A 20,681-nucleotide genomic window follows, 5' to 3' on the forward strand; every position below is an offset into this window, starting at 1 on the left:
GCAACTCTTTTTCAGACCATATTAATTACTTTGCAGAGGATGGTGAGCAGTGAGCTCAGGCTCCAGAAGAGGTTACTGCACTGCCTAAGTTGCTGTTAAAAATCACAGAACCAGTGCAGTGTCATTCATGAATCTTGCCTAAGATACAAGAAATAGAACACTCTGGCAAGTGGCTACCCCAGCTAATTATTTGAAAGTAGAACTGTTGGATGCAGAGGTCACAGACAATATCTAAATTGCTATGTGTTTCAAATCTTTGGCTTGACTGAAACAGCTCATCAGAGCAGAGTGATTATGTCCTGCAGGAGAAGAGGCACTGGAAGCAGAGGTGGCCAGTGCAGCTGGTCTCCCTGATGAGGCAGGACTGCTCCCCGGGGTGTAAGCCTCCTAATGCTTTGTTTACTCTAAATTTAAACTTCCATCATTGCGACTAAGACCCTGCTTGACAGTGTAATGATTTGCTCCCAGGGATTTTTTTTTCACTTTGTGCTTTAAGCTTTCCCTTTCTTTAATCCCATGACTTTTGGTTATGCATCCTTTTGTATTTCTTCAGTTTAGACCTCCTCTCCCTTTGAAGTTGACCCTGCATACAGATTAAGTTTCCTACTGTTAGGAAATGTAGGTAATGTTAATTAGGTGATATTTGTAATGCAGCTTTTATCAGGTGCTTCTATTTGGTGAACAAGTTGCTGCTCTTTGTGAATTGGTGCTTCTTGGGCTCTTTCAAGGGCCTGCCAGAGGAGCACTGGTGAATTCTGCTGTGTTTTAACATCCCAGCCCATTGCTGTCTGCTCTACTGTCCTGCTGGCATTTACTACTCCCATAGCAGAGCTGGTGACAGGGAATGCATGCCCAGTTTTCAGTTCTTTATTTCACAGTCTGGTATGTTTATGTGAATCACGAAATATGTGGGCATAGTTCTCTCCTGCTGACTCTTCTGTGAGCACTGCAAGGTCCATGGGAGAGTGATAAGAGATAGTAGAGCCCTAAAACCTGCTATAGATCAGGATTCAGGGCCTTTGATCTCTTCTTCAAGTGATGCACAGATGGACTGCAGTAATTTGGGCAAAGCTGAACTAGTTTCTAGTGGAGCAGGGTTGATGAAAGCACAGGTAGGCATGTCATCAGCATGGATTTCACTTCCTCATGTAGTCTGTACTTCCCTGTTGCTGATTCTTGGAAAATCTTCTTGCTCCACGGACTTCAGTAATTTGCATGAATGAATAGAGATGAATGGTTAATGTCCAGGAACAGGACCTGTAAATAAGTTTTCAACTTGAAAGCACTAAGCTTATAGCGTGTTTTAAAGTATTACCAGTGTTCGAGGATACACGAAAGAGTACCAAAATTCAAATGAAATGTGACATGAATCCATTATGAATGCACTGTGCTGTAGGGATAGTTCTTGCTGCCTTGTTTGTTGTATTTACTTCTTCCCATTGCAAAAACTCTGAAGGTGCACCAATATAAGTATTGGTGTAACTCCACCATAGTGGCCATGCCTGGACTGAATTTGACTCAAAAATGCTTAAAATTACTGGTATCTTCTTGCATAAAGTTCTTAGTACATATCTCTGTCCATCTTTATTTGACTGCACATGGCTCTGATACATTTGTGCAGCTTGCTCTGTGAGTTACTCTCCCCAGCAGCACACAGTTTGGGCAATTATTTAGTAGGGCTCCTCTGTGTAATTTCATGCATGACTGACATACCCTGCAGTCATCCTTATGGTCCTTTGAAGATGTAGGCTGTACAGGGAGAAGGCCTGTGGCAAAGTCCTTGTCCTCTTTGAGTTTCACCATTGGCTTCTATGGGCCCAAAGTTTCACCCCAAGCGTGTTGAATCTATGAACTGCTCCGAGGGACCAGGAACTGAGATAAGTTTAATTGCCTTGGGTGTTAAGCTCAGTTGTGGTTTATTTTAAGTGTGCAGGGGAAGCACTTCTTGAAGAGTGATTTGAAGAGACAGGCTAAAAACGAGTGTGCCCTTGGAAATGGCTGGGGATGGCCTCCTTGCAGAGCTCTCGTCCAGCTCCTCATTTAAAAGGCTGTTATCTAATGAGCACAAGCAATTACTTAGCTAATGAGCACAACAAAATGAGCACGAGAAATGTATTTAATCTGCAGTGGCCACTAGAAATATGTGATTTTGAGCTTAAGGCTGCCCTTGCTTTAAGACCTGGGTCGCCGCAGGGAGATTAATCCAGGGCATAAATCACAGGGGTTAGATTAGTGTTTATTTTACTTGAATTCACTTTTCTTGCTCTCTTATCTTCTCTAAATCTTGCAACTTCTTAGCTCAGTCATGAACTAGGGAATGGAATGGGTTTAAACAGCCACAACTTCCCCCTCCTGAGCACTGGCTGTCAGCCCTCAGGCCTGATTTACCACTGTAATGCAATTATAAAATGGCACAGTGCAATTAATGTGTCTTCCCTCCCCTTTCATGCCAGACGAGAATTCCTGAATTCCTCCTCCACCTTCCTTAGTTGGAGTGATTTTTATAATATAATCTAAACTGAGGTGATTTTATTTGGCTTTAGTCAGGGATCTACCAGATTTGGAGACATAAGGAGCTGATTGTACATCCCAGTTAGGGATGGTTCTGTGGGCCTATTGCTATTTCTGTGCAAGTCCAGATTGTTTGTGGGCCTCTTTGTGGTTGGTTTTGTGGTTTTGTTTTCCCACCTTTTCAGCTGACAGTGACAACCAGAACAACAAGGAAAACACGGAATGAATTGCCTACATTTTTCCATCCATTGAGCAAAACCCATGTGAGCTCAAGACATTCCCTCACTACCAAGTGAACTCCCAGCTTTCCTGGTGTCAGTCTGTCTGATCAATACTTCAGAAAAAACATCTGACATCTGCCAGAGCTCTGATTCTGCCTAGATGTATGATTTTTGAGAGTGAGGCCAGAAAGCCAAGGCCTTGGCTTCTGGTAAACACCAGAACCCTTGGATCTGCAGGGCACTGTACCTCTGGGGGATCATCTGGTCACACATGTTCTGCACAGTGTTTAAGGAGATGCTGGTACATAGCATGTACTGATGAAAGCAGCAGGAAAGAAAATTTCTGTGCATGCAAGGTTAGGTTAAATTTATATGTGCAAGTTTTTTAAGTTAACATTAAGACTAGTGTAACAATATTTTTTTTTTTTTTTAAACAAGAAAATGCACCATCAACGACAGCTAATTTTCTCTGTATTTTTTCCTGATGTATTTCACTGAGGATTGAACTTTTCAAAAATTTTATTTTACTCTTTGTGGATATATTTCATTATGCATAAGACATTACTCAAACAGTGTACAGGAAATCAGAAATCTTAACGATTTTTTTTATATTTTCAGGAAAAATGTTGCCCTTTGGCGGAGGTAAAATAGTTATGTGAATGAAAAGGAAACATTGATTTCTTTTCCCACATGAAACTTCACAGAGTCATGGCTATTGTCAAATTAAATTGGAACTGTAGCTAAACACTGTAACAAATTAGTAAATGGCATATTGAGACCCAAGAACACTTCACCTTTTTTGGTAGTCTCACAATGTCAGGGATGGCTTTTGCTCCTTAATTTAATTACAAATTTCTCCCTAAGGCTTTGTTTTTTGCTGCCCTGTTCCACCCTTTGCATACCACAGGAAGTAAACTCAGGAGGTTTCACTTATGTGGAATATAAGGAATAAGCAAGAGCTGCCAAAAGTTAGAGCAGAGCCAAGACAAAGTGGCACCACCTGAAGGCTGCCCGTGTCCATGGTTCTCTGAGGTCACTGAATTGTTGTCTTTGCTCCTGATGCTGAGCCTAAGCACAGATAAACAAAGTGCTGCTGAGATATCTCAGCTGAGGTTTCCAAAGTCGTTTCCTTGTTGGCCTAACTCAGTGTCTTCTGAAACCCAGGGAAGTTTTCCCACTGGTTTTAAAAGCACCCATGACACAATGCTGAAGGCTCTTGAAATGCCCATCCGTCTGCTGTGAACAGTTTGTAGATAAAAAACACAAGTCTACTGCCTTTGAGGGGAGAAAGCTTCCCTAAAGGGAAAGGAAACATTTGGGGTCCTGCTTCTTTTCCTTTGCTCAATATTCTTAGTTCTAGTTGTGTGCAAGCAGGCTGTCCAGTACCAGAAAATCCTTTCAGGTGCACAATGATTTGGAGAGAATTTCTCTCCATATGTGTAGCCCTCCAGAGTTGTTTCAGTTGTTCTTTGCTTTTTGAGATGAAAAGAGATATCTGTGCTGGATCATCGCTTAAATTCCTTTGCAACTCACTGGATTTTGCATTAAATTAAATTTCACATGCTGAGTGAGCAGCCAACCCTTATGAGCCTAGAGGAAATAATATGCTGTTTCTGTGCATTTTAACGTGATGGTCAAGCTGGGGCTAATGCTCCCAGGCACCTCCTTCAGTGTTCACCTCTCAGCCTTTCCATCCTAAATCCCGTATTTTTAAATGAGATGCCTGCATTTTATTACCTTTGTGAGTGGAAAACAACAGCATATGTTCTCTGCCTGCTAGAAAAGGCCTGGATTGTTTTGGTTTGAACTTTAAAATAAAGGTCAGACTTGAGGCAAGCATGAATTCTTGCATGTGTCAGCCCAAAAGGTGAAAGCTTTAGGAAGTTATGAGCAACCACAAATGAGGCAGCTTCAAATTGCACTTGAAACTGGAACAGCTGTTGTTCAGAGCATGACATTCAGAGCTATAATGCTAAAGATTCTATATATTACATTCAGGGAGAACTCAAAATAGAAAGTAGTCACTGAAGCAGAGAGAAAATTGGTTTGGGTGGCACATGGTAGAGCAGGGACAGCCTTTATGTTAATGGCACAGGGAGAAGATTGTGGGAAAGCCCAAATATCGAGGTGGGTGTAAGAAAAGTGAACAGAGAGAAGACAAAAGAGACCAGGGGAGCCTAGGGGAATTTCTGAGGAAGGATTTTCCAGTGCCTCCTTGCAAGTGAAAATGAATTGTTTTGGGGCTGGAATTCACAGCTCTGTATCACAGGGACTTAACGAGGCTGGTGGATTACCTCGCTCTGTGGTCTCAAAATGCTCTGACAGGTTCATGTGTGTCAGGCAAACATTATGGTAATTTTAGCGCTTTAGGGGCTCTACAGGAGTACATAAATACCACCCTAGCCATCCAGCTGAATTTAAAACTTAATTACTGCCCCACTCAATAATATTCTCCCCCCCCATTGCTTTAGAGGATCACAGGGTTAAAAGAAATCATTAATCTTCCTTAATGAAGCTATTTTCTAGCAGGAGACAGAATGTCTTGCCCCTGTGGATTCTGAGATGGAGTTTTTGTGAGTGTTATGAATGGGGGAGTGGGGAACAAGCACTAGAGGAAAAGCAGAAAAGGAGGTAGGACCCAAAATGCCAGTAGTGAGAGAACCCCCTGACTCACAGCCCCTTCCTGAGTTTAGCTAAAAGAATGTAATAATCATGGGGGAAGAGGAATGAACCCTATTAAAAACTGACTCAGTTGGCTGTATAAGAGTGTTCCCACCACAACTACTAATTATTGGAATACCAGCAATTTTTATATATATTTATACCAGCTTTTATATAACTGAGACAAGAGCTGTCTTGAAATTGTGTATCTCCAGAGAAATCTAAAGCAGATTGATGGTGGCAGAGTTCGAGTTTTTACTTTTAACTGTCAAGGTGGATCCATGTCCTCAGTGCTGCTTTTCCTGGGATTGTACTGTCTTATGATTAAATGGCATGCAAATATTTCAAAATCTCTGTGACCATCCCAGTGCAAATCCTTTCTTTTGTACCCATGCCAGGGGATGAAACCCTGCTCTTAAAACAGTGCAAGGAGCAGTGAGTCCATGGCTCCTGTGGTACCCATGATGTTGAGCATCATCCACTGCCTCCTGCCAGGGCTGGTGGTGGAGGCAAGGACGGGATGGCCTTGCCTTCCTGCAGTTTGTGTCTGTTTGACGTTCCCTTTCATGGGGATACTGAAGTGCTTTTGTTTCTGTGTTTCTTGTGTATATCCCCGGCTGCAGAAGATGCTGGATGAGTGCCAGGACAGGCGGAGCTGCCAGTTCCTCGTCAACAGCCGGCTGTTCGGGATGGATCCGTGCCCCGGGACCGGCAAGTACCTCCTGGTGTGGTACAAGTGCAGGCCAAGTAAGTATTTCTCTATCAAATCTGTTTGCTCTGTTGAGACCAAAGCGTTTTCATACTAAATACTCACCAGAGAGGCCTTCTAGGACTTCTTGTTCCCTTTCACCTCTATTTTCAGTGTAAGATAACTCCCAAGGTGGAGTGTTTCCCCTTTCCCCATCACTTGCTGGGGATACTCCTGCTCTGTCTCTTTCCTGCTTGCCAGCGGAGTTCAGAGTGGTTCTGCAGGTGCCAGTGCCAGCCTTTGCCACTGTTAAGCTCATGGTGTCAGTGGTGGGTGGGCTCCTTCTGACCCCACCTGCAGCCACCCTCCTGTCCTGTCCTGGTGGGGTAGAGGGACTTGTCCCCTCTCTGCTGGCCCCTCCGGGGGCAGTGGGAGCTCCTTGCCTGGGCAAAGCTTTCCTTCAGTTCTGGCTGTCTCAGGCAGCCTGGCGATGGTGGTGTGACAGAACCTCACCTCCCCACACGGTGCCAGAAGCCAGCTTTTAATTGCTCCCAGATCAGGCTGGGAAATGCTGACTTGTGTTTTGTATGATCTCATTAGCTGTGTTTAAATTAAATGGAGCTGGGTACTGGGGGTGCAGTTATGTGTGCTGCAGAGGAGTGAGCCCAGGGCAGCTTTGGCTCAGGACAACCAACACCCTCTCGACCAATTCCTGGCCCCAGCAGGGGAGTCAGCACAGCCTAGACACCATTCTCCATCAGGGCTTTGGAAGCAGCTATATTATTTTGGAGATGGATCATGTTTGATGTGAACAAACTGTGCCCACTGATGTCAGCTGGAGAACAGGACCCATTTCTATTTGAGCACAAGTCTGATGAGGAGCATCTGAGGGAGCTGGGGGTGTTTAGCCTGGAGAAAAGGAGGCTCAGGGAGGGCTTTATCACTCTCTACAACCACCTGAAAGGAGGTTGTACAAAGGTGGGGGGTCAATCTCTTCTTCCATGTAACAAATGATATGACAAGAGAAAATGGCCTCAGAATGCACCAGGGGAGATGTAGGTAGGGTTTAAAAGCTGGAAAAATCTCTTTACTGAAAGGACAGTCAAGCATTGGAACAAGCTGCTTTGTTCTACCCTTCCAAGGGAAGTGGTGGAATCACTGTGGTTGGAAATTAAAAATGTGTATATGTGGTGCTTAGGAACATGGTTTAGTAGTGGACTTGGCAGTGCTGGGTTAATGGTTGGACTCGGTGATCTTAGAGATCTTTTACAACCTTAACGATTCTATGAATTAATGTGGCAATTAGTCTGGGCATGGTATTTCAGCTTCAAGATTTTTAGATGATATAACTTACATGGCCCCAGCATCACATCAGCTATATTTTTGGGGAAGAAACAAAAAAAGGAAAGTTTTCACAGGAGAGAAAAACAGATGTGACTTCAGAAAAGGTTTAAAACGAAAGCAGAAGTATTCAGACTCTGCCATCAGCAGCACAAAAAAAGACTTTTTGCCCCAGCAGGCAGAGACCTGTGCTAATGAAGTGTGGGGGTCTGGCCAGGTCTGTGTGGAATTCAAATCAGAAGTAGGTAATGAAGCACCTGCATTTGTTGTGGGATTTTCACGAGTGATTATAACATCTCTTGTTGGGTGAGAAATGAATCTCTTCGAGAGGGGTGATTAGCAGGGTGTTCTGACAAGTCCTCCTGAACCTGCAGGGTTTGTATCAAAGCTCACTTGAAAAATCTGACTATTGAGGCCTGTGCTGAACTTCTGAAGGTCCTTCAGGACCCAAGTGTGCATTAATATTTATGGCTTGGCATTCTTTGCTAATTGTAGATATGGTAGAAAAGAAGGAGTTTGTCAGTGTGTAGGGTAGGTGAAAGAGAGCAGGGGAAGCTGCTTGAAAACATTTCCCCAAGACATTTTACAGGCAGCTCAAATTTTGCAGAGAGAAACATGGTAATCTGACAGAAATTATTCTTTCTTAGTGATTGGGCAAACTTTTAATCAGAACCCACTAGATAACTAACAATGTTTGAAATATGTGAGAATTAGCTTTGTCCCGAGATACCAGGTCATAGTCAGCCTTTCCCTCATGATTCAAAATGTTAATTTTGAGTCACACACCACAAACAGTATCTAGTGCTGTTGTGAGCTCAATAAGCCTTTTCACCTTTCTATAGGGAGAAGGCCAATGAGGAGACTGAGGAATGGTGCATCCGTAAAATGCAAAATACATGACCATGAGAAATTTTGGTGGGCCTTTTGGGTTATTGACTATTTGAGTATTGTTTATGAGCTGTAAGTGAATATATGCTTAAGAGCTGAACCCCAAGGCTGTGGTCCTGTGAAGTGTTGAGCTGTTCCAGAAAGTGTGAACACACAGAGTTGTAATCAGAGTCTTTGTGAAGAGCTCACTGCCTGGCACAAGGCTTGATTCATAGCTTTATCAAAAAGCAAATACAATTTTTTGGGTTCTATTTCTGAATTTGCCTTTCTTAACAGCAGACATAACAGAAATACTTTGATAAGAAGCTATTTAAGGTCTGAATTGTCTTGAATTGATAGGGATATTGTTTTATTTTTGTTGCTTATTGAGGGAGCCTGTTATGATCATGTCACTGAAGTAGGTGTTTTGGTTCAGTACCTATCTAGGTAAAATGAGTGTGAATTTTCTTGTATACAGGTATTAGAGGCACTTTGGGAAGTGGCCTGCAGAGTTTGGACAAGTCATCTTTAATATAAAATAAGGATACCCAAACTCTTCCACTGTCAGAGTCATGCTGAAGCCTCAAAAGGCCCCTGAACAGAGGTAGTTATCCAAAGTGAAAGACTTCCTTGAAAGAAAGGAAAAATTGAAGTTAGTGGCATTTGCTTGTACCTTTGCTGAAGAATTATGAGATGGTGCAGTCATCCCCTCGAGCCACTGTCACTGCAGTTATGTCTCCCTGACATTCCCCTGCATTTGAAATCGAGTGGTTTCGATGCTCGCTCGCTGTGTGGGGTTCATGCACAAGGCAAGGTGCTATTTTGGTTTTGTATGGGCAGAATTTCAAGGAGATGGAGGACAGTAAATCATGCTGAAAGCAAAAGACAAAGATTTTTCAGACTGTGGGGCTCTGGGGAGCAGGGCAATGAGGAGATGTCTCCTGTACTCATCCCTCAGAGAATGCTCTTGCTGGAAGCAGGGTGCAGAGGAGTTGCAGCTCACCTCCTCTAGAAATTAAAATAAATAGTTCAGAGAAGTGCATACTTAACTAGAAGCCGTGAGAAATGAATTTGCTTGTGTGTTTTTTGGGAAGCCTTGTGTTATTCATGGTCTCCTCTGACCCAATAGGTGGATCTGGGTTCTAATGGACACTCATCTTGCATGTACAGGACTCAGATATGTGCATGGAACTGCTTTTAAGTGCCAGGAGTTTGGCAGTCTTGCAAATTCTCTGTGTCTGTAAATAAATAAATACACTATATGTGTGTACTTTTAATTTTAAAGTTTAGGATGTGTAAGGAGATGAGAAATGATCAATAAAATGCTCTGTTCTGTCTAGCTTGGGGCAAGGGAGATTTACTTACAACTCCCAAGTGACTTGAGGACCAAGGTTCATCAAATTGTACAGAAGCTTAGATTTTATTTTTAGCTGACGTGGTGGTGTTCAAAGTTTGAACTCCATGATCTTGGTCTCTTCCAACCTCAATGATTCTGTGGTTTATTTTATTTCTCGATAACACACGTGCCTTAGTTTCTAATGTGCACCACCCTTTGGGGGGATGGTCAAAGGCACAGTTCAGGTCTCAGCAGAGCACAGCTTGTGCTTTTTAGCCTGGAGGTGCCTCTGCAAATCCTCCTGCTATCCAGAGCCTCAGCAGAGCCCCTGCAGCCTCCCTGCAGCTCAAGGTGGGGATGTGCTGGTGCAGCACTGAAGCCTGGAGTTGTTCTGTCCTAGTGTAGATGTAGTTTGGCATTTCACACTGGCTAGAGGTGGTTTCCAGTGGGAGGTCTGGGTATAGATACTTTGTTTTAGAAGCTAAAAAGGTTGATGAGGATAGTGGTCCCACACCAGTAGGCTTTGGTGCCAGGGAATGGGCACATTCAATTTATCAGGGCCAATATACCCTGAGATCCACATCCAAAGCACATTGAAGCCTAGGATCAATCCCTGAACACATAGGGGACTTAAATCTCCGGGGTACCTTTCAGGATCATTAAAGAATTGCACATAAATCCAATTATTTCCCAGGTAACCTGCTGATTTGATTTATACCCATTAAGTGTAATTACCGGGTGGGCTGCAGGAACAGATAATTAGAGGGAATTGACATACTATTTAATTGGTCTAACATGAATTCCCTCTAACTGAAATCTGGATTCACCAATATTATTCAAACAATTCAGTGTTTGTTCATCCCCCTCACTTCAGAGACAGAGAACTGTGTAAGAGTGTGTGTTATTGTAAGCTAGGAAATATTTGCTCCGTGTGCCAGACTTTCTGGAGGGGCTGTGTGATCTAATCCTGGCTGGGAGTAGGATCTGTGGGGCTGCCCAAGTCATGCTGAAGAAATAATTTCACCTCTCTGCATCCCAACAATACCACTGCAGCTGATTTTATTGGGTTTGGTCACTACTCTGGGCTATTGCACCAGAAGAGATCCATCTGCCCCTGCACAGCAGCTCTTTGCCCGTTGTAACATTTAGGTTGTTTGGTTATTTTTTTGGCTTTGCTGTTTCAAAAGTGTCAATGCTCCTGAACAAAATGGGGACATAAATATTTGCCCTGCTCTGCAGAAGGAATTCTTTAGGCTGAGATGTGTTGTCTGGGTGGCCATTTCCAGGCAGTGCTGTTGAGAAAGGAGATTGCTCCTACCTTATTCATTTGGCTTACTCCATGGGACCCCCACATAGTGCCTTTCTTTTATGTCCTCCGTTGCCATTACCATACTGTCCTGAATGCACTGATTCCTTCTCAGCTCTGAAGAGCCTAAAGTTGCAGCTTCCCATAAAATGTTATAGTGATATTTTCCCACTTTTCTCCTGGGCAGTTACTACTTTAGTTTATGACCTCAAGGACTGTGGGAGGGATAATCTACATCCAATTATTTTTTAAAACATTATTTTTATTTAATTTTAAAATGCTTAGTGAAGCAGCTGGATGTGATAATTCAAGGATGGTGAATATGAAGCCCCCCCCGTAGTAATCATCCCAATGATGTAACAAAGTGTAAATCCAAACTTTGCTGCTCTACCTTCTATTCACAAATGTAAGCCTGAAGCCTTTGAAGTTTCAGAAAGCCCGGATTGTGACCTGGGCTCCAATTTCAGATCAAATCCCTCTGTAACAATAAAAAAGCTTATCTGGGAAAGGAACATCAAGGCTCTGAGAAATGTATCTGGGAAGGAAACGTTTACTGGCAGAGGGTGAAGTGCCCAAAGTTTGTGAGGAGTTAGGAGGAGGGAAGGGGGTGAGGGAGGTCACTATGTCGTGGTTTGGAACCTGTAGCTTTGATTTACTGGAAAAACCTTTGGGCTGAGAATCAACTGGACACTTGTTTTGAAGAGAAAAGGCTTTCATTCTCTTCACCATAGATTTGATAAAATGTAAGAAAAAAATGTAAGAAGCCCAGTTAATTCTTGTGAAAAGTCAATGAATTTTTTTCAAACATGGGAATGACCATCCCGATGTCTTTACCAAAATCTTACTCAGATAACTTTATTTTTCTTAACAGCTCTAAGCAGCTTTAACTAGAAAGCAACTGAATTTAAAAATCAATTAGGAATTAATTCCAATTAGATCACCTTCTGATAAAAGTGTCATCTTCCAATTGATGCTCTTTATCACACAGTGATAGTGCTGCTGTGCTGTGTCCCAGGAGCATCTGCCTTTTGGTGAGGATGTGCAATTTTCTTTGCCAGGGGTACTGCAAAACCTGTGCAAAGAGCAGAATACTCTTAGTGTTGCCAGAGCTATTCCAGTATCAAAAAATGGTGAAGAGTCCTGCTCCATGTTGTGATTTCATGTCTTTTGGTGAAATGGTCAGGTCTGCTCATCAGATTTCAGCTGAAATGGCTGAAAAGTATAGAAAAGACATTTTGGAAGGACCACCTAGGCTTGCAGTGAGTGCCTCTTGTCCACCTTTAAATTTTCCTACAACCCATTACTTCAGGACTGAATCTTGTGTGGGCTTTGCCGTTGGCTTTGCTTGGCTGGGGATTTCATCTTTTCTGTTAAATTCAGTGAACACGGCCTGAAAAGCCACATCTCATCACACAGCCTCAAGGCCTGCATTCCCTAGACAGAATCTGTGAAATGCTGTGAGCAAGAGCAGAGGGCTATAGAAAGTGCAGAGGTTTTGTGGAAGTTTAAGATGAGAGCAAAGAAGGACTTAAATGTATTCCTGGTTGCTTTAATGCTGGTGATTGATTTTAGTGCTGGGATAGATTGGTAATTCAGTAGTCATCAACCCTTTCAGAAAAGCATTAATCTCCTTCATCAGACAGGTTTATTGGTGGCAAGAGAAGTTCACTGTATTGTTTGCTGCATTGCTTTTTGGTGGGCCAGGCTTCCCAAAGCAGCACGATGGAGCTGGGGATGTTTAATGGGCACATGCCCCTGGCCCAGCCACCGAGGCAACAGCACCAGCCTTTGGCCTCCTGCATTCACCAGCTCCCTCTTGCTTATCTGTATTATTTAAAAACTGTTAAGGTGGTGCAGGGAGTGGAAATTTATAAGGGCAATAAAACCTCAGGCAGCAACCGCTGTGGTGATGAAAAGGTGTAAATAAAGGAACGTTGTAAACTACAGAGGGCAGATCTATCAGCCCACAATTGGAGCCAGACAAATGCTAATGCTAATGATTAATATTGTTTTAAGCTGTTGATGCACAGAGATTTTCAGGAGCTGTCAAATAGCCCTATCTCTGTAGCATATTAATGACTGGACTGCCAGGAGGAGGATTAACAGGAACATGTGATTCCAGTGTCAGCAAATGCAGAGATTGTTGTCAGTTTAATTATAAATATGATTGCAATATTAATACAATATTTTAACTATTATAATAAATGGAAATGTGATATCACTTATGTAATTATATTATGCTATTCTTATTATAATCATAATTTCTTGCCCCTACAGAGAAAAAAAAATGCTGCTGGACCTTGGAGAGTTAATAAAAAAGAATAAAATAAAATCCCATTTTTGTTTCAAACATAATCAGTCAGTCCTGACTGACATAATAAAGAGTCAGTGAAAACCATGGTGTTTCCTATTATGTAGATACAAGGATTCCCTTTGCTGGATCAGGTCTCCAGTATCCAGATGTGAACCACTAAAAAAGACAAATTCTGAAATCTGCCTAAATTGCATAAATGCTAGAGCTGTGACTTTTACAGATCCTCTTTGTCCATTGTCATTTAAGTTTTATGTGGGGTCAGGAAAAACCCCCAACAAACCAGGGATAACAATATCCTTTTTTAAGTCATGAATTTTAAATGAAGGACAGGGAAGGGTTAGACCATGGTCTTTCATGCGGAGATAGGTGAGCCAGGAGGAGCTCCCTGTGTTCCTCAGGAGATGCTGCCCATCCTTGGGCACTGTGGCACCTGTGGTGCCCTAATGTGCTGACAGCAGAGGCTGTGTGGTGCCTCATCCTGCAGGTATCAGAAATGCTTTTGGCTGCTGGCAGGGGCAAAGTGACTGGGGAGTCTTCTCCGAAGAACAAGGAGTGTCCTTGGAGCTAAGATTAACTGGAACACAAGGAAACCGAGTTGTGAAAAATGGAGCCCATAAGTGTAAATTTCAACACAGTGCTAATATGGCAGAGGTTTGCAAGCACTGAACAACAGATTTCAAGATTTTCTGGCGTACTGGTGAAGAACTGAGATGAAAAGTGTGTCCCAGATACCATATTCTTAAAAGCAAACTGAGATGCAGCAAAGGTTAACTTCTGTGGAAGTTTGGATCTGTTATATTGACTCCACAGATTAAACTGTGAGTGTAGGACTCACAGAGCAGAGAAGTAAATTTATACAGCACTTCTGCAGGAGTTCCTGTATGTGGACTTATTCAAGACCAAAAATACTGACCAATTGTTCTCCCCTAATAAATGTCTCCCCAAATAAATGTCTTTTAGGGAAACAAAAGGGAAAAAAAAAGAAAAAGAAAAAAAGCAGAGAAGAGTAAATCTTCTCTGGGGTATTGTCATGGTAATAAACTCTTTCCATTACTGTGCATTTCCTCATTATTTTTTCAATATCTGTCCTACACTTGGATTGCAAATTAACTACACATTTTAAAAACAAGCGTCTCCTGATATTTTCAGTGTTTTATCATACTAATGGTGTATCAAACTCTTCTCACTTAGACACTGATTTTTCTGACTACTTCAAAGGCGCTGGAAGTTGTCACCTGTTCATGTCTCTGCAAACTGGGATTTCTAAAGCATCCATGATGAATTTTGGAAATTTAGTTACTGTATTTCTCTCAGCTACATTTTTTTTTTTTCTTCTTAGGCAAAGCCATTGAGGGAATACTGTGTATTTAATTATTTAGTACAGTAGTGAACTAGCTTTTAATCTAGTAGACTTCATTTTCCTATATTGTATGCCCTAGGCAACCCAGTGGGTTATATGTAAAAATATCAATCAGGTATCCATTTAATGTTCCTTTGTCAGAATTATTATCACCATTATTTTAACATCTGAAGAAGACAGTTTTAATGATATAAGACTAAGTTCTCCCTTTCAGCTATTTTAATAATAACTTTAGCAGCATTATTCCAGATTTATACAATCACTGGAAGAACAGAACAAAACTGCTGTGAGCAGTGGTGCTAATGAAGTCTTTTTGCTTATATATCTTTAAGCTTCTTTTCCTTAGTGCATGTCCCCCATCTTTTCATGGGAGTACAAAAGTTTTGGCTCTGCTTCCCATGTTGCCTCCTATGGTGCAGCTAGTCCAAGTTTAAGTCCATGATAACTGGCCAAGTTCAGAGTTTACAGTTTGTTAATTGTCTGGTTTACAGGTCGTGATTCCATGCTGGTTGACTGGTGGGACAATGCAACTATCACAACCAGCTTTGGCACTGGGTTGGCTCTCTTCTGAAATTGGTTACCAGTTCTTAAAAAATATACAGGGACTTCACTACATTTGTCATTTTGATGTTTCTGTCAAATTTCACTGAACTTTAGCCAGCAGGTCTTTGGGAGCAGGACTAACAAATGGTGAGGCTGAGCCTTAGGCAGCAGAGCACCAGTAAGTCGTAGCTGCTTCAGAAAATCAGCCCAATTTCATTAATAGAAGAAAAAGGAAGAGAATTAAATTTGTCCTGGTCTCCCAGGTGTTATTTTTAACTCCCATCTCTTCGTTTAGTGCACATATTTTGATTTTTTCCTTTTTTTCCCCTCCTTAGATAACCATATACTTCTCTTTGTCCGACAGGAAAGTGCAACTAGGTGCATGTGAACTCTAGTTTGGAAATGAAATGTAGCAGTTAATTTGCAGCACTGCCAGCCTTTTCATAGCAGAATATAAAAGGACAACTACTTCAGACTAATGAAAGTGACAGTGAGGAGAGGTGCCTTTTAGACACTGCAAATTGGATGGGTGCATCAGGAGTGTAATTTTAAAGGAATCTGACAAGGTCATTTGCAAAGAACAATCTTCTTACTAGTCAAAAGGGGGTTTCAGACCTCCAAAACTTGGCACTCCTGAGTTTTCAGGGTGCTTTTGAAGTTGGCAGGCTGCCTATTTAATATAATTCTGGACTGTCATCTGAATTGTATCTTTCACAGTTTCAGATTTTCTCCTGTAGAAGTAAGAGGTGCACACCAGGCTGTTGAGGGTGGAAAACTTCAGTTCTTAAAAATTAAATGAGACCATCTTCACAAAAAATTTCTCGAGGGAAAATTAAACTGAAATAATGTTAGAAGATATTTCCATGCAAATGTATGAATTTGTGACACTCGAACTTTTTCTAATGCTCCAAAATAAAGGTAAAATCCTTTTTAGATTCCTTTGAAATGAGGCAGTCACCAGGTAGCCCACAGGAAAATGCTTGTGGGGGAGTTACAGCGAGGGCTGTACTCAAGGACTCTGGAGACCTTTGCTGTCCTGGAAAGGTTTCCTCCACCCAACCATGCCTAAAGAAATGCTGACTGGATTGATATGGATTTATTCAAATCCTGATATGAACAGAAAGTGCTCATTAGTAGCAGGTTCACATGGATTAGGAAGAAGCTCTGGAACTCAGAATATGAAGTGCATGTCATAAGCAAAATTAGAAGAAAGCAGAAAAGAAAGGAGCCATAGAAATGCGAACTGCTCTAAATAGTAGGCTTTTGTCATGGTGAAAAGCTTCTGATCTTTGTTATCTTGTCCCCTGATAGGATGAGGGGGAATGGCTTTAAGCCACATATCTAATCTAAATCTACTCTTTAAAGGAGGATAGATTCAGATTGGATATTAGGAAGAAATCCTTCACGCTGGATGTGTTGAGACACTGGCACAGGTTGCCCAGAGAAGCTGTGGCTGACCCATTCCTGGAAATGTTCAAGGCTTGGTTGGATGAGGCTGTGAGCAGCTTGGGATAGTGGAAGGTGTCCCTGAACATGACAGGGGGTTGGAATGGGATGATCTTTAAGGTCCCTTCCAATCCAAACCATTTTAGGAATTGATGAATCTATGATTTACATTCAGGGTCTTGAAGGCCAGAAACTGCTTATATCTTTCAAAGTGCAAAAGAGGATAAAATACTGAAATAATAAATGCTTGCTTGATATGAAAAATAAGTAAATATATAACATAGGAATAGAAGTACGGGGAAAAGCTTTAAAGTGGTGCATTGACTAGAAAATACTCTTTAATACAATTGTCTTCTCCACAGAGTGTAGTAGCAGTGAATGCTGTCCAAGGGACTTTTGCTCTCACTGCTTTGAGATGCACTCTCTTATTTTAATTTTGGGAGGGACTTAGTTCTACTTAACCCTAAAAATATTCTCTATATTCTACAGAAGTTCCTGGAAATTAGCTGATTGTGGAGAAAAAGAAAATATAAAAACAGGGATCACAGGTTTCTAGGAAGGGTACTGGATGGATACCTCCAAGATGAGCTGTTCATGGGCAGTTCTGTGCACAGCACTCTTATTCAAGGATGCTGCTTAGAGGGGTCTGTCCTAGTGGTTAATAGATTTCCTGTCTTTGAAACTCATTTTCCCAGTTCCCACAGAAGAGATGGAAACAGGTACTCACTATACTCATCTCTCACATGACTAACAGGATTGCTGGAACAACTTGCACAAGGAATTTGTGAAGTCTCAATCCTTGCAGGTGTTAAAAACTTGAATGGATATGGCCCTCAGCCACCTGCTGCTCTAGTTGACTCTGGTCTGAACATGGGGGTTGGCTCAATCATTCTCCAGAGGTGCTTTCTGTCTTTAATGACTCAGTGAATTGTGGTCTGGAGTGACAACATCCACAGTAAAAAGTTGAAATTTCCATGGTTAACCCTTACTTTGGCTTGTCTCTTTAGCCTGACACAAAAAATTTGCTATGTGGTGGCTTTTGCCAATATTTACAATGTAAGTATGCCTAGACATGTGCTGAAATCACCAAAATCTCACCACATGCCTTATCACCATCTTTATTATTTGGGGATGGCTTCCAGTGTCTGTAAAAGTTTGTTGAATTTTAACTGGTGGCTAAATGTTGTATATTCCACTTGTGCATCTCAGCTGCTCCACTTTGCAATCAGTCCCTGTCTGACAGGTGCAGCAAGGCTGTTGGTGGGAAGAGTGATGTGAAGCATTGAGTGTACTCACCATTAACACAGTTCTTGTGGAGACAGTGGCTGAGGGGGGAAGAGAGCTCTCCCTATGCCCTTCTTCACAGACCAGCACAAATCAACTCTCATGAATTAAATATAGTCATTTATCAGCTGAAGGGAATTAGGTGATGGTGGAGTGGGTGGATATAATGAAGAGTTATGAGTTTCAAGGCAAGAAATGTTCTTTGTTTTAGGTGGCATGAAGAAGAACATATAACATATAAAGCTGGGATGAATGTGAGCAAGGCAAAAATTGGGTTAAAGTTTAGTTCTGAAGTGACATCTTGGGGCAGTCATGTTAATTTAACAATTATAACCCAGATTAGAAAGCCTTCTATGGGAAATGTTCCTGACCTGATAAGGAGTTGGGCAGAAGTGTCTCTGTTTCCTACAAATTCACTTTCTTTGCTCAGATCCTCAATTCTAAGATATAAATCCTTTAGGATTTTGTGAAGAAAACAGTTTTCTCTTTACATGTATTTCCAGCTCTTTGATCTGGGAAATAGGGTCAGCTATTATGCACTGATTAAGTGAAGGATGAATACTTTGATTAGCAAATTTCATAATATTTTCCACAAGTTCTCTTCAACAATATCATTTTAGGCAAGGTGAACCTCTGGCATTAATACATTTAATAATTTTGTTAGAAGCAAAATCTCTTTAGGAGCTTATATGTCTCGCAGAGATTGAGGCAATTGACATTTAGTTTTGAGCTTCCAATTCATGATCATTCAGAAAATTCTTGTGAGCCGTAAGTGAAAATGTTCTTAAGATACTGGATAGATGTAATTACTATTGGTCATACAGGTTAATATTTTTGCACACATCCAATAATTACTAAAGGTCTTCTTATTGACTTTACTGTTTGAGAGAGACCATTTATCTATTAGAAACATTTATGATTGTTTTCTTGTAATTGTCCGAGCTAAGTTACAATTGTGTCATATAATGACCTTTAAAAACGTGTCTAGAAAAGCCTGCAGCTGTTCCCTCCTTGAGTTCTCTCTGCTGAGTTTAAGCCAGTGTCTCTGAAACCAGGCAGTAATAAAAGGGATATTATCCTTAGCAAATATCTTAATCATGGTAAATCTCTGTTGCCCTACAAATGACTGCATGGAGGATTAGAGTGGAGTAAGCCATTTGCTGAATATCACTGCCACCTTTCCGAGGCCATTTAAGCGTGTTTAATTTTTCAGGGTGAAACATGAAACCCACTAATACAAATGTTTGCATTTGGCCTGAATTATATCCAGACTGTAACAGTTAGAGCAGGCTTAGGACCAGATTGTGAGTGATTGTAGGAGGCCAGTTCTGCTTGAGAGAGTGAAAAATGCAATTTTGTTCCCAGTCCCAGCTCTCTTATGTCACTTACGCTGCCCCGCTTCCTTTCAATATTTATGTAATGCTATAATGGGGTGAAGTACCAGTAAATATATGGATGATGCTTAGCTCTGTATTTTTTTAATATCAATTGCAGTCCCTACTGTCATCCAGTGCCTGGAAGCTGTGATTGTCTGGCATGGGTTCATTCTGGCTAAAATGGAGGTGACAATGCTATGAAGTACAAAATAATTTCAGGGACTTGTGTTTTCCATAGCATCATTTTCTATCTGCCTATGCAGATTTCTATCAGGTTGCCCAGAAACCCTGAGACTCCCTGTTTTCCAATGGTCAAGCTTAAGTGAACCTTTTGGGATACTGAAGTACTACTGTGCATCTCATCCTTTCTGTTTTCCTTTCTTTCTCTGTGCCTGCCCAGCTCTAGCCAGTTTGGACTCAGCCAGAGCCTTGAGTACTGGCAGCTCCAGGAGGTGTTTCCTGGGGCAGAATTCAGTGACTGTGAGGTGACACCTGTTTCAGGTGGCACAACCCTCTTACTCCACACTGCAGTGTGCCAGGAACACATCACCCACAAGCTGCCTTTGTTTCCAAGGTTCACCTCCTCGCCTAGTTTCTTGAGCTTTCCATCAGGCAGCTTTCCCCATAAGCCCTGAATGTGACTTCCCAGAGTGGCTATGAGGGTAAGAACTGTGAGAGGCAGTGTTTTGTTGTTCATAGGATCATGGAATCATAGAACAGTTTGGGTTGGAAAGGATTTTAAAGACCATCTCGTTCTGACTCACTTGCTATGGTCAGGGACACCTTCCACTGTCCCAGGCTGCTCACAGCCCTCTCCACCCTGGCCTTGAGCACTTCCAGGGATGGGGCTGGCACAGCTTCTCCGTTACAGTCCCTCACTGCCCTCTTAGTAAATAATTTCTTCCTAACATCCAACGTAAACTTGCCTTCCTCCAGCTTAAGACCATTGCCCTTTATCCTTTCACTACATGTCCTTGTGAAAAGTCCCTCTCCAGCTCTCTTGTAGCCCCTTTAGGAACTGGAGCCAGTTGTTGATTGTCTCATGGCTGCTGGACTGATCTTCAGCAAAGGTGAGGATATCCGTCCATCCCTGTGCTCAATGCAATATGCTCTGTGATTAAATCCCATACAAGTTTCCAAATGACAAGCCTTGAATTTGAATGGTCAGCAGAATTTAATAAATATCCTAGGGATCTTAAATGAGATCATAGGATGTGTGGTTAAGCAGTTATACTTGTTAATTGGGAGATGTAGCTAATAATAACCAAATTGAAAGAGGAAATTGAGTTGTGCCTGTAAGAAATGAGGCATTCACAGTGGACCCTCTCATTAGAGACTTCAAAATTATTCTTTTTCTAAACTTAATCACCTATTTCATATTTCAACCACTTCAGCCAAGTGTATTCTTTTCTGTGACTGTGATTTAG

At 41.7% G+C, this 20,681-nt stretch overlaps 1 protein-coding gene across 3 annotated transcripts in view; it reads left to right on the top strand.

Moving 5' to 3' along the window:
* Positions 1-20,681, top strand: part of EVA1A (eva-1 homolog A, regulator of programmed cell death) — a 201,926-nt gene that overhangs the window by 59,991 nt on the left and 121,254 nt on the right. For 2 of the 3 annotated variants that reach the window (XM_088162486.1, XM_014872954.2), the window contains exon 3: positions 6,017-6,140. In XM_088162486.1, coding sequence (XP_088018612.1) covers positions 6,017-6,140 — 124 coding nt within the window. The remainder of the gene's footprint in view (positions 1-6,016; positions 6,141-20,681) is intronic. The other variant, XM_088162487.1, reaches the window with a different exon arrangement.

The sequence above is a fragment of the Sturnus vulgaris genome, chromosome 3 (genome assembly GCF_052056855.1).
Source record: "Sturnus vulgaris isolate bStuVul1 chromosome 3, bStuVul1.hap1, whole genome shotgun sequence".
Lineage (NCBI taxonomy): Eukaryota > Metazoa > Chordata > Aves > Passeriformes > Sturnidae > Sturnus > Sturnus vulgaris.